Raw genomic sequence first — 14480 nt, 5'->3', positions numbered from 1 at the left:
ATGTACTTTTTTCAAATCCACTCATTTCTCAAAATTACAAGAAGTATCTACCATTTGCCAGATAAGAACAAGTTTATGTTCCCACAAAAACTGACTGCGAAGCATTAAAAAAGTCAGCTTTTAGAGCAAACAAATGGTGATCACCAGCTGGTCCCCCATAAATTATAATCGGGTTCGGGAAACGACTAAGGCGCTGTGTGGGGAGAAGGGAATGGCGGTGCTGCAACCCTGGACTACTGCTACAGCTACGTTACGTAACAACTTTCACTAGCTACCCCAACCAAGCTTGTATCTGACCAATGCCACGATCCATTACCGATGAAACGGATGGCCTGAAGCTACAACTCTTGGAAAACTAATACATTCGGGAAGGTTGTATTATATTATAAGTAATTATAATAAATTAGCCGTTAAAAATATAGCTTTCAATGTATGGATTCCTCTAATCTTTCAAATGTTTTGGTATTGTTTTGGCTATACTAAAGATGAAATGAAACATAATATTATGCACCACAGATGTCCACGGAAAATTGTCTTTATTTGGATCAAATCCAGAAAATTCAGGGGGTAATGGAGGTGGGTCTTTTTTAGCACGGAAGAAAAAGTCACCAACACCGGTGACGAATCAATGTACGCTATGATATCCACAATCACAACTAATTGTACACAAAAAGCCTTTATTTGATGTACTATAATTGCCATATGTAATGTATTCTATTGTGAATGAAACCCTGGTTGCATTGGATTCTGCGGTGTAAACAAATCGTTTTGTTGTTTGTTTTTTTTCATTTTAAATCGGACTTCCCTGCCTATACTGTTTGCAAAGTAAGACACACTTTAAACCTATTGTTTTTTTTGCTTTGGGATCCAACTACAGAGGAGTACCTCCACTTTGCAATGTGTTACTGAATAGGTATTCGACAAATCTAGTTCGTTTTATTACTACTATTATTTTTATTAATAATAGTAATATTATGAGAAATGTTCTGAAGCTCTTCAAAATTATTGTGCTGACATATTTATATTTATGTCACAGAAAGTTACCCTAGAAGTCACAAGTCCATATCTCAAACAGGGTCCATATTAGAAGGGGAGTCAGATTTTGGCAGGTAAAATGCCTGCCAAAATCCCCCCCCCCCCCCCCCCGCCCCATTTTTTGCACTGGTGTTAAATTACAGCTCTGTTGGATATAAAAAAAAAACATCGTGCGAGTCATTAATCTTGGTGTGGCACACTGATTTACAAGGTAATTTGAAAGTGGCACTCCACATCAAAAAGGTTGCTGACCCCTGGTCTAAACCAACAGCTTTCTCGAAGACAGATGTAACAGGACACCGCCATCATGATTTTTTGTGAAGGCCTCCAGGTAGATTTCTGAGCCTAGCAACAAGTAATGGCTGAAACGAGAATGGTTAAATGCTCAAACAAAGTTTCCTCAAAAGTGTCCATACACCAGCTGTGCTCTTGACAATGTTGACACCATTAACTTCAACCACAATATCACATCTCTGGGGAAAGGCGTGCCACACGTCTTACTTCCAGTGTAACATAAATATGTTGAACATTAACTCCAGTTATCAACTCATAAAGTTGACAAGAGCAGCATTGGTACTGCCAAGATGAATGGCAGGCCAGCACACCTTGTTTGTCTGTGCTAACAGTCAACAATGATCAACCTCTTCTATATGAAGCGAATACGCCTTAAGCTGCAACACAACTCACGAGACCTCGGTCTTTCACCATGGACTTGTTTTGGTTCTTGGTGGTACTGATAAGTGTTAATGTGACCGCTTTTAATCTGGACACCGAGAGCGTCAGAGAAAGGACGGGACCCCAGGGAAGTCTCTTCGGCTTATCTCTGGCTTTCCATCAGCAGCTCAGCCCTTCCAAAAAGAACTTGTGAGTCCTATTGACATAGAAGACATTTTTTTGTTCTGTTGTTGTTCTATGCGGCAATTGTATCGTCCTTTTTTAAATAGCCATTTATGAAAAAAACATATTTTTCTGTTATGGAGTCAATAATTTCATTTTGGGGAAATCAAGAACCAAAATGTCTCAATGAAGGTCTTGGAAAGTACCAAAAAGCTGAATACTAATATTCTAATCCTAATATACTAATACACTAATACATACTGTAATAATATACTAATACTAATACTAATTTAAAAGATTATTTTCTTATTTTGCAAATAATTAAAAAAATATATATTGTTTTATTTTATATCAAGTGGAACTTAAAACTGATGTTATACTACATCATAGACAACTGGGTCAAGTTAATAAAAAAACAACACACCAGTACTTGTATATGGTGTTGCCATTCAAATGTTATAACATCTGCACCAGTTTGGGTTTTTAAAATATATTTTGTTTTATGATAAATTATTGTCATACAATTTATTTTGGAATCTAGTAACCCGGGCCTACTTTTACAAGTAACTTGTGCACAATAGTTTGAAGTAAAATTATATTGTTTGGTTTTAAATCTTAAAATCATTCATATTTCAACTTTACTTGTTTACTTGTGTTTCATGACTGCCAACCTCATAAAATTGCTTCCCTCTTCGGGCAATAATAAACATTACAAATGCAGAGCGGAACCTTTTTACTTACAGCAAGACAGACTATAGAATAATCTACTATATAATAAAAACAAAGATAATTTCTGTAAACAAGTTTATTCTATTTTTAACCGATAAACAACACAAACAATTGTTTCTGCATATTCTTTGTTCTTTCCCCACTTGCCCACCCATGGACACTCTCTGCCCACCCAAACAAAATTGGATGTAGCAATGAGGGTAGTCTGGGTGGCGCACATCTTATGCTATCCCATACACATAATATCGTGTATGTCACAAGCTAGGACTCTCCCGCGTCATAAAGCTCACAGTGTGTGGGGCAGTTCCCATGAAACGCGACCTTACTTGCTTGCGTGACTACGTCAATGTGGCCACGCAAGTTAACGTGCATTTTGGAATAACGTAAATTAATCTGTGAGAGAGAGTGAGTGTTTCCGCTGGCTTCCATTTATTATTCCATTTATTTGAAACAACGTCAGAATTGGTCACCACGCCAGATGTGATCAAAAGTAGGTACCACCTGCTAGTTGGTGGAAAATATCTTCTGTTTTTAGATAAGCGGTTGTTCGGCTGGACTCAATAAAAATGGCTCTTCAGATTTGTGTTTTATTCTTTAACCCATACATGAACAAAATGTTTTAAAAAGGAGGAAAAAAATAAAGCAAAAAAATAAAACAAAGGCAAAACTGCAAAATAGACAAAGGAAAGAAAAAAATGATAATTTAAAAAAAATAAAAGATTGAAAAAACAAAAAAATAAAAAATAAATAAAAAGTAAAAGGCTAAGAAAAACGAAAAACGGGGAAATAAAAATGAATAAAGAAAAAAATGCAAGTAAAAATAAGGCGAAAAGGCAAGAAAAAAGAAATAAAAAGTTGAGGAAAATTAAACAAAACAAGAAACAAAGAAAAGAGGGAAAGAAAAGATAACAGAAGATAAAAGGGGAAAAATAAGTATACTGCTAGGGGAAATGAAGCAAAGGAATAAAAACAAAAAGAAAAAAGAAAAAAGAAATTCTAAGAAGAAAAAATCATGAAAAAAGAAGAAGGAAAGAAAAAACAAGAAATAAAGATCAAAAAGAAAAAAAGACAGGTATTTGGGGGTCCTTTGACCAGTATAGTACCATTAATAATGTAATATTATGCTCAAAATTAATTAAAACCCTTTAAAAATATAATACTCTACTAAATCATAATAGCGATAACTCATTTAAACGTTGAACCTTTTTATACTGAAGCACTTTTAAGTCAAGAGACTGGAATCCCTTGTGTGACACAACAAAATGTCTATTTCAAATATTGCCCTTTAATTGAAACGAAAACTGCAATGTAGAATAAACTAAACCGTTAAAAAAAAGCTCAACGTGAAACACATCCCTGAAAAACACTGGAAATATTAATTTATATTCATATATTTACAAATGTGTGGGAAAAAAAGAAAAGAAAAAAATGACCCCTAAATACACTCAAAGAATTTTAAGTCAGCATCACAGAACAGATGGAAAAACATGCTTACTGACCAATCACACAAAGGAAAAAAGCAGAAAAATAATAACACTTTATCGTACTTATCATCAGGCTGCTGGTGGGATCCCCAAAGTCGAAGCATCCATATCTGGGGAATGTTACCGGAGTTGTTTATGTATGTGACCTCAGTGTGTCTTCTGATCATTGTGAGCCCATTGACTTTGACCACAAAGGTTGGTTTTACAAAGTCTTAGTTTGCGCTCCTAAATAAGTTCATGCGTCGAGCAAATGTCTTTCATTTCAGAGTTCCTTGAAAGCAACGGAATAGACGGTCAGTGGATGGGAGTAAGGGTGACGAGCCAAGGTCCAGGTAAAAATGTAATGGTAAGTGAACAACCATTCGTACATCTAGCATTTACAGGAGTCACCGAATCTTATTTAATGCTCTTTGCTCTGGTTGAGACTGCCCAGATAATAACACTAACAAGGACTTCAAGAAGTTAGTAACATCTGCATACATTGGTAGAAGACTAAGCGTGGGGAACATATGCTAACAAGATTTTCTAATAAGCTCCACCAGTATTGAAACTGGGCCATGGTAGAACCCTGTGTCTTGAATGAGTCATTGTATGTAGGGGTATGTTTAGGAGATGAGTGAGGTTATATTTTGTGGGTATTCAGTGGGTCTCAAATAATAGTATACGCTTTTGATTGATTATAGGTTAACTAATAAAATTAAAAGAATAAAAGAAGCATTTTAGGCATCTGTGTGGTTAGCGCACAACCCCACGGTGCAAAGGTCCAGAGTTCAATACAAGCCTCACCGTGAGGAGTTTTCATGCTCTCCCCGTGCCTGTGTGGGTTTCCTCCGGGCACTTCGGTTTCCTCCCACATTCTCAAAAACATGCATGTCAGGTTAATTGGCCGGTCCAAATTGTCCCTAAGTGTGAATGAGTGAGAGAGTTGTCTGTCTCTGTGTGCCCTGCAACTAGCTGGAAACCAGTTCAGGGTGTCCCCTGCCCGAAGATAGCTGGGTTGGGCTCCAGCACTCCCTGTGATCCTACTGAGGATAAGCGGTGCAGAAAATGGATTGGTGGATAAAAAGAAAGATTTCATTTTTAAATAATTTCAAAATTATTATTTTTAGGGCATATGGTCGTATTAAATCCTAAAGAAGGCTTGTAACGGTGTTATTGTCAAGGTTAAAACTTGAGATTGTATTAGAAAGAAGAAAAAAAAACACACTCCAAGTCAAAAATTTAGTTGGTTTTTTTTATAGCTCCTTTCCATCGGAGGGGCTCAAGGAGGAACCCACAAATTTATTGGAAAATACAAGAAGGAAACTACACAGATGACTGGTTTATATGAACACAGGAAATAAATCTTACTGGTTTAGACAGTAATCACATATTTGAATGCAGTGTATAATGTTGGTCCCTAGATGGCATGCGATTATAATAACTGAGTAATAAGCATAGTGAAACTTTATAAACACAATGTGTCTCTGTAATGACGCCCTCAAGCATACTTGGAATAAGTGAGTCGGAGTCAATCTTGATTAACCAGCTAGCAGGCCCCAAATAAAGAAATGAGGAGTAGAGCATTTGTGAGGAGTTTTGGACACCACAGAAGTTCATTGTTTGATAACAGATAGTAGTAACCTGAGAAGCTAGCCAGTGGCCCTTGAGTTGTAACATTTTAATTAGAGACAAATTCTTTTGGCGCTTGCGAACTTCTTTTTTTTGACCTTGAAGGCGCTCGCCCCTGAAAACAACTCAAAATACACTTATTGAGTACAAAAGTATAAAAATCATTAAAACAATTATATAGTGGGTATAAAAGTATATAATATACCGGTAGTATAAAGGCACATTTAGACCATAATTCTCTTACAGTTATAAATGAAAAAAAATGGTAATAATATTCTGTCTTTAGATAATTTTGTTCGTTTCAACTATTTTGTATTTCTATTTTAAATCTGCTGTTGTACAATGAGATAAATAATACAAACTCAAACACTATTGTCTTTATCTTCATTATTAAAGAAGTAATTTTGATGATTACAATTTTCTGAATTATCTGTCAACATAAGAAAAACTTTATATTTGGAAAGATAATTTTTTTCATTACATTTTTTTTCTTCTAGTTCCTACTAAAGTTTGACCATTTTTGTACACAAGGTATTCATGCAGTTATTTACACCACTTTGAAATTTGGGTTGAAGAAATAGATACAGATTTATTTTAACTCAAAACTGGGGGCATACCACAAGGGTCTGCTCTGAAAGGTTACCCAGGAAAAGAGTCATCAGCAAAGTCCATGCGACTTGTAGTAGAGACATAAGAGTCTGTAGTGTGGACACTGAGTTGGTAGGTCATGCTCCCAGTCTCCAATCCCAACATTTTTTTTCTTGCAGACTTGTGCTCATCGTTATCAGCAATGGAGCCCAAGCCCAGGTCTCTACAACCCTCGCTTGATAACAGGCCAATGCTATATTTTAGGGAGCAACTTGCAGGTCGGGGTGGAAGAGAGGACATGGAGAAGGGTGGTCTGCGATGATGAACACCTGATCAGACGTCAGAAAGACCAAGAGTGGTTTGCGTACTGCCAACAGGGCCACGGTGCATCTTTTGCTAAGGATAACAGATCAGTGGTCTTTGGAGCACCGGGCGCTTATCAGTGGAAAGGTCAAATATAAAGATTTGATTATTGTGCAATCTGAAGTTGCACGTGTTATAAATCTCCTTTTCGTCATTTTGCAACAATGCGTTCATATGGGGTTGTGTCAAAAGGAATCGTGCGGTTGGAGCTGCTGGACAATCAAGATATCTTTGGTGAACCTCCCCGAGAGACTGGCAATATAGACTTATTTAACTCCAAACTCATTCCTCTCCAAAGAAACAGCTACCTGGGTTAGTGACTTTCATTGAGTGTTGAAAAAAGCTTTTACATGACATTTATAGTTTTGCACTCATTCCAGGATTCTCCACTGACTCCGGATTAAAACTGCTCAAGGGAGGGGAGCTAACCATTGTTTCGGGAGCACCCAGAGGTGGCTACAGTGGCCAAGTGGCTTTTCTTAAAGCGGACTCTCTTGCAGCGAGAAGCTTGTCTGTAGAGTTTGTCTTGTCTGGTCCTGGGTTGGCCTCCTCTTTTGGATACGACATAGCAGTGGTAGATGTCAACAATGACGGGTTTGTTACGGTTCTTAATGTCCATTGATTCTGTTTCTTTGTTGGTCGAGGTAGATTTGGACTGCATTTGAAGCAAAAAAACTGTCTTTTTCTGGTCCTGATGAAAAAGAATGCTTCTCAAACTTGATTTATAATTTTTCCCTTCTATCCTTCTTCCACTTCCTCAATATACTGTAAAATGTATATCATGGTTAAAACAAGGTGATCATTTCTAAAGAGACTAACAAAATGACAGTTAAAATGACGTAGGACGTAATAATGAGTTTGAATGATTCATAGTGTTCAAAGTTGATTTCGGGACAGGTCTCTTATAAGCCTTTGGATTCAACCTGGCATACCTTTTCTCTTTGCAGGGGATGTGTTCATTTTTGATATGTGATCTTTGATGCAACATGATTAAAATGTGAAATATACAACCTCTTTGGGCTTTCTCACCAGGTGGGAAGACCTCGCTGTGGGCGCACCAGAGTTTTTTCTTAAAGACGGTTTGGTTGGCGGGGCAGTCTACATCTACATCAACGACAGAGGGGAAAATTGGCAGGAAATCAATCCTATTCAACTTTTTGGAGCCAAAGATTCCATGTTTGGTCTTGCAGTGGAAAACATTGGTGATGTCAATCAAGATGGATATGGAGGTGCATGAAGTAGATTTGACTTTCTAAATTTGAAAGGTGTAAAAAAAAACAGCCATATTTTAAATAAGCGAAAGTAAACTACGGTGCAACATTATTGGTTGCTATAAAGGCCTTTGCTTGCATTTATTGATATTTTTTCCAATTTAATCTTGTCACCCTTTCCCCTTATTATATATTATGGTACACAAACTCTACAATGAAAGACATTGCTGTTGGGGCACCATACGAGGATTCTGGCCGAGTTTACATCTACTGTGGCTCATCAAGTGGCATAAACAGAAAGGCCGCACAGGTGAGATTTCAAGTTGCATTTTGCAAAATATCTACTGAATTATTACATTTTGGGGACACACTTTCAAGTCAAGTCAAGTCAAGTCATTTTTATTTGTATAGCCCTAAATCACGAAGAGTCTCAAAGGGCTTCACAGATTATTACACTATTTTACACAGACTATTTTTCAGAATATTATTATACATTCCCCTGCTCTGGAGCCGACGTTCTCCATCTGGGCACCAGTGCTGTGGAATGCTCTTCTCCCTGAGATCCGATCTGCAACATCAGTGGAAATGTTTAAATCTAAGCTTAAAACTCACTTCTACTCTATAGCATATGAATAACCTACTCTTCTCTGTCTGTCTGTCTGTCTGTCTGTCTGTCTGTCTGTCTGTCTGTCTGTCTATCTTACCTATCTATCTATCACAATCATCTTTATTCGCAGGTGCTTTCGCCAAGCTCAGAAAGCATCACTCTGTTTGGGTATTCGCTGTCAGGTAACTTGGATATCGATGATAACCAATACCCAGACTTGGCAGTTGGATCACTTTCAGACACAGTCTTTATTTACAGGTAATTTCAAACTCATGTCATTTTACAACAAGTCATTTATGTTAGGATGCCATTAAGGTAAATGAAAAGGATAAATCTCGAATAAATCAGAGTACCCTTCGGTTTTATCTGAGTACCAACGATTGTGTTTTCAGAGCTCGGCCTGTGGTCAGAATCGCCAGCACCCTCACGATATCACCAAATGAAATTGACATTAAAAAGCAGCAGTGCAATCTTCGCACATGGTAAACATATCCGGAAAATAAATGTGCACCGTTTTGAACATTATTAACCACATTGACTCTTTCAGTTATTTTGCAGTTCAGGCATGTTTTACCTATTCGGCACATCCAGCGTCATTTAACCCAAAACTGAGTACGTTTTTGCAATAAGTGGCACTCTGGGTATTTTTCTCGCATGAGTTAAAAAAACAGATAATGTACAAATAACAAGTAAGCTTATTCGTACCTTTGCAGCAATCAACTTCACTTTCGAGGCTGATGCAGTGAGAAGGAAATCCAGACTTTCCCCTCGGGTGGACTTTCTTGGTTCGTCTCAGGGGACTTTTAAGCTGCCTGGCCAAGGGAGCAGAGTCTGTGCCAAAAGCAAGCTTCGTCTTCTGGTATCGTACAACTTATGTCTCACTTTTCATTTCTAAAATGTCTCTAAATCTCCTGACACAGAGCTATGGTCTATGGTTGCTTCCACTTAATAATAATGGGTGTCCTTTTTTAAGATATTATATTATCTTGGTAACATCTTCCTTATAAAGCATAGTTGTAAGCAATGTTCCCTAAAAGATGTGCGCAAAGAAAATGCAGGTTCCCCCTGCGTGGTGTTGTGAAGTCAGTGTCAGCACGAGATTGAGAAAAATAGAGTATTTGGGAGAGAGAAAGAGAGAGGCAGCGGGGGGCGGTATGAGTAAGCGGGGGTAAGGTTTTTTGTCACCAAGACATCAAAATATAGAAAGACAAGTGTGGTTTACTTTAACTATCACTTGCACAGTTAGAGGCAGCACAGCAGCTGAGTGGTTAGCGCTTCCGTGGCACAGTTCTAAGGTCATGGATTCAAATCTCTACCAGCCTTTCTGTGCAGAGTTTGCATGTTCTCCCCGCCCTTGTGTGGGTTTCCTCCGGGTACTCTGGTTTCCTCCCACATTCCAAAAACATGCATGTGAGGGTAATTGGCCGGTCCAAATTTTCCCTAGGTGTGAATGAGCGTTTGACCCAAATGGCTCTTCAGATTATTTTTGTTCCTTTTATCCATATACCAGCAATCATTATGTAACATTATGCATTAAACAACACTAAATAGGGGGAATACAAAGACAACAAAAAAAGTAAAAAATAGACAAAAATTTAAAAAAGAAACAAACGTAAAAACTAAAAGAAAAAAGAGAGAAAAAAAGAAGGAAGGATGACCAGCCACTCCCCAGCCCCCTCCAGCCCCATCTCACCATAACCCGTCTATCCCAAAAGCATGTCATCCCCCGACATCAGCCCCCCTCCCAAACCTCCCGAGCCAACCGCAACCACCACACAGCCGACCACGACCCACCAGCCCAGATGCCGGCCCAGTGGGGAGAACAGTGGGCCCGCAGAGACACCCAGGCCCATCCCACCTACGGCCTTGTCCGAGGCTTTTTTCCTCTCGAGGTGAGAGGTAAGAAGACCGAGTAGAGAAGGACGCACTGGGGAGACTGCAGACCCCTGCCACCCTGAGCCCAACCAGAGGAGACCCAATAGTCATGCCAACAATTAGTGGACGAAAACTAGCCCTGTTCCTAGGCTCACCAGGTCCCGGCAAGTGAGCCCTAACCTGCACCGTGAAGTAACCCGTCCCAAAATATGTGCTCTAATGTGTGTAATGCAATTAAAAACAGGGGATAGGAGGGGTAGTGATGGGGGGTGTATTATCCCATCCATTTTTCTGCCATTTTCTGCAAATAATTATTTTTTTCTATTTTTGTAAAGTTACCTTTAAGTGAAACGTTTGTTTACAGCGTGACACTGGGGACAGCTTACACAGCATCCCAGTCACAGTATCTCTGTCCCTACCAAGCAATCAAAGAGTGAGGACAAATACAGGACTGCCTGATGTTGCTCCTGTGCTTGACCTTTACCAGGAAAAAAGTCCGGTTTCAGAGGTACAAAGATCTTTGTAAGAACCCCAAGCCCAGTTTGTAGAACACATTTGCTGTTACGTTTTCCTAGATAATTTTCATCAATGAAGGATGCGGCAGTGACAACATTTGCCAAAGCAACCTTACGCTTTTCTACAAGTTTTGCGACAGGAAAATCCAAAACTATCAACATATTTTTCAATCACTGATCAGGTAAAATTGGTTTATACGTGTCGAACTTATTTTCCAGTCATGTTATGTTTCCAGGTGTCTGCGCAAGACTGAGAAAAGTCCTTCACTAAAACATTCGCTATTGTCCTACCTTTAGAGAAGACGGCATGGCAATCATAACTCCCTCTGGTGAGGACGTGGCCTTGGAGATCAGTGTCACCAACAAAGATGGCGAGGACGCCCATCAGAGTCACGTGGTCATCAGGCTACCTGATGTTCTTCGCTATTCCTCAGTTCTTTACACATCAACGTCTGTGAGGAAAAACAAACTTTCAGATCAGTTTATTACTCAAAGACTACTGTATTTTTTTGCACGATAAGGTGCACACTCCAAAAGTTGTCTTTTGTGATATTGTCTTCACATATAAGGCTTACCAAACTTTAGCGTAAATAGAATTAAAACTACAGTAGGGGGCTAGAGTTTCACTCAAGATAGTAAGGTACCGTATTCGTACATCGATTGAGCGAAATCTGTTGCTGATCATAATTGCAAAATTTGGAAACATCGGGAATCGAATAAGTCATCACTCTGATTAGAACATCAGATCCTATCCGCTAGACAACAAAGGATACAGACAATTCTTGAAAAGGCATTATGTTTTTAGTCATCATCACAATTATTTGAGTCAGTACCGATTGTTGATGTAAATCTTGGGCTGGGCCGGAAGATATTGGAAATTGTAAAACTGGCTAGTGGTACAGAAAAAGTTGGGGAGCACCGAAGAACAGTATTGTATCAATGAGTCGCAAAGTCACTACAGAGCACACAAGATTCTGAACTGAATAAAGACAAAAGGCATTGTGGGAAGTAATTTCATTGTCCTGAAACATAAAAATAAACGGCCGAAAGTATTCACCCATTTTTGTCACTTACAATACTTAGTTTGAGATAGGAAAATAGTGAAACAAAAATGTATACTGATTTTTATTCACATTGTGTTTTATCATTTCTGTAACATTTGTATCTGGATTTCACGGTTTACATATCCCTTAAACGCACACCTTTTGGTGTGTCTTGGGTGATTACAGCCTGGTAGTGCTCATCCCTCTTCAGGGTATTTTTGGGTCGGGTTAGCTACTCCATATGTAACAGATATTACAGGTTTCCTTGGTTACCAGTAAAAAGAGAAGCCTCCTGATCTAAAACGCTCAAAAACTGGCGACACTTAATTTCCAGTTTTTTCATTGTAAATAAAGATTCAGATGTTAAAGTATTTTGGTTTATTTTCACAATCGTGTCTCACATGTTGTGAATTCTCAGGAAATATTTTTTCTATAGTTCAAAGGCTGAAATATGGCATAATGTCATACAGCACCTTCATCATCTCATCGCTGTTGTTTTTCGGTATTACGTGCCATCTTGCTCTTCGGAAATGAGCCGGATCTCGGCATTGATGGCAGCGGTGTATGACAATACTGACATTAGATGCTGAATCACTAAGGAAAATCAATTTTAATCTCGAACTTTGAGTATCACATCGTACACTACACGTTGCATCACTTTTGGCTTTTAGGTACAGTGACTAAAAATAGTGTGTTAATGAGATAAGACCTATCGCCTTTCTCTTATTTTTCTGTGCCCTGGGGATTGTGATAAGGTGCTCTTGCCATCACTATCTATGTTCAATCCCCATCGCCAATACCGCCATGCAAATATTGACTCTTCACTCATACATAAATATGACAATACACCGGTAAGTATTTCCTATTTTTTCCATATATAAGACCCGCCGGATTATAAGGCGCACATTCCTTCTGGCCAATTTTGGATTTTGGTTTGCGTCTTATAGTCCGAAAAATACAGTAAATGTTTCAGGTAATTGGTATGCCTCATTACCCTGTAGTCTCAAGTAAATAACTAAATTATATTTTTAAAACACAAATGTTAAAATTCAATGCTTATATACTTTTTCAGGTATAGGCGTGCATGCTCCCCATTCTAACTATAGCCGACTGTTACGTAATATAAGAAAAAAGTTACCTTTTTAGGATGAATATCACAATGTAACCTGTAACGTCTGAATGCTTACACAGAGTTAACGCAACAGGCGAATGCACTAATTTACCATTTTTCTTTCGGCCTCAAATCTGGATTTTATTGTTTTTACCGTACACGAACTTTGAGTTATTTTTCTCTCCCCAGGAAACACGAGTTACATGCTCGGGAAACGACAAAGGAACAGTAGTAAACTGTGAACTGGGTAATCCTCTGGAAAGAGATGCTCAAGTGAGTGTTACATTGTAGTGATTCTCAATAGGAAAAGGAATGTTTAAATTGGGAAAAATCAGCTAAAACATTTAAACATTTTTTGATATTTAACGTATGTTTGTATTGTACAATACAATTGTTTTCTTTTATTTCAAAGTCTAATATATTTAAACTTAAATGTACCCCTTTAAATTGTGAAACTCAATTTGGTGACCAAATATGGTTCATAATTAAAACAGCCATAATCAATTTTTTGGTGTATTGATATTTAATTTATTTTTCCTCAGGTCACATTTTATGTCATGCTAACCACGACTGGCATCTCACTGAGCACAAAATCTGTAAATATCACACTGCAGCTTCAGACGTGAGTCAAGTATTTTTAGAGCTCAGTTTGCCAAGCATGAATTTGGATGATGACATTTTATTTAATTTCACTTTCTGTTGCTGTAGGACAAGTGTACAAACCTTAAAAGCAGTTGAAGCCACAGCAAAAGTGGTTTTTGAACTGGGGCTGCAAACTTATGGGTAATATACGTTCAGCAAAATCATCTTCTGTGGTTAAAATTAATGTAATAGATCAGTGTTTTTGTTATGTTGGCAGAGAATTTTAAATACTCTCATTGAGTATTAATACATTAAGTATTCGCTATCTTACCCCAGTTCTCACAGATCCATACTTCCATACTTCTGTGTCATATTTGACCACTAGATGTGGCTGTATTGTGTCGTGCAATCACAAGCGAGTACTACGAAGCACAATGAAAAATACAAACTATGGCGACTCAAAGGGATCAAACCTGACATTTTCTTCTTCTTTTTTATTTTTTTTTGCCTAGCCCTTTACTAGTTTTTTGGTTTTAAATATGGTGTAGAATGATGGAGCTCTAAAAGAGCCACATATTGTGTAAAATAAATACAAAAACATTTCGACTACAAGTGTTTAAAAAATGCAAGTTTATATGATATTTCATGTAGCTTAGATAATTATAACTTAAATCAGAATTTATTTATTCTTTACGTATAGATTTTTTACCACTAGGAGGCGCTAAATAATATACAATGTCCCTTTAAAATATGTATTGAAATGACCGGGTCCCTTAACCACTAGAGTCACCATTTCCTGTTGTGTGTCTTGGGCAACTACATCACGGTGGCGCCCATCCATCTCCAGGCCAACATGTGTTTCCACCCAGTCTCGAACTGGGAATCTTTC

General features: G+C 38.1%; 1 protein-coding gene across 1 annotated transcript in view; it reads left to right on the top strand.

Moving 5' to 3' along the window:
* The first annotated feature begins 1741 nt into the window (after positions 1–1741).
* The window catches only part of LOC148359526 (integrin alpha-6-like), an 18125-nt gene continuing 5386 nt past the window's right edge, over positions 1742–14480 (top strand). The window contains exons 1-18 of the mRNA XM_088344341.1: positions 1742–1899; positions 4159–4280; positions 4352–4431; positions 6464–6734; positions 6840–6959; positions 7028–7241; positions 7680–7876; positions 8080–8168; positions 8596–8723; positions 8858–8947; positions 9013–9077; positions 9179–9324; positions 10705–10848; positions 10916–11037; positions 11153–11309; positions 13199–13282; positions 13552–13631; positions 13718–13792. Coding sequence (XP_088200467.1) covers positions 1742–1899; positions 4159–4280; positions 4352–4431; positions 6464–6734; positions 6840–6959; positions 7028–7241; positions 7680–7876; positions 8080–8168; positions 8596–8723; positions 8858–8947; positions 9013–9077; positions 9179–9324; positions 10705–10848; positions 10916–11037; positions 11153–11309; positions 13199–13282; positions 13552–13631; positions 13718–13792 — 2342 coding nt within the window. The remainder of the gene's footprint in view (positions 1900–4158; positions 4281–4351; positions 4432–6463; positions 6735–6839; positions 6960–7027; positions 7242–7679; positions 7877–8079; positions 8169–8595; positions 8724–8857; positions 8948–9012; positions 9078–9178; positions 9325–10704; positions 10849–10915; positions 11038–11152; positions 11310–13198; positions 13283–13551; positions 13632–13717; positions 13793–14480) is intronic.

The sequence above is a fragment of the Urocampus carinirostris genome, chromosome 9 (assembly GCF_059441175.1).
Source record: "Urocampus carinirostris isolate Australia breed hairy pipefish chromosome 9, RoL_Ucar_1.0, whole genome shotgun sequence".
Classification (NCBI taxonomy): Eukaryota; Metazoa; Chordata; class Actinopteri; order Syngnathiformes; family Syngnathidae; genus Urocampus; species Urocampus carinirostris.
Note: the sequence above shows the minus strand (reverse complement) of the source record. Positions and strands in the feature narration are given on the sequence as shown.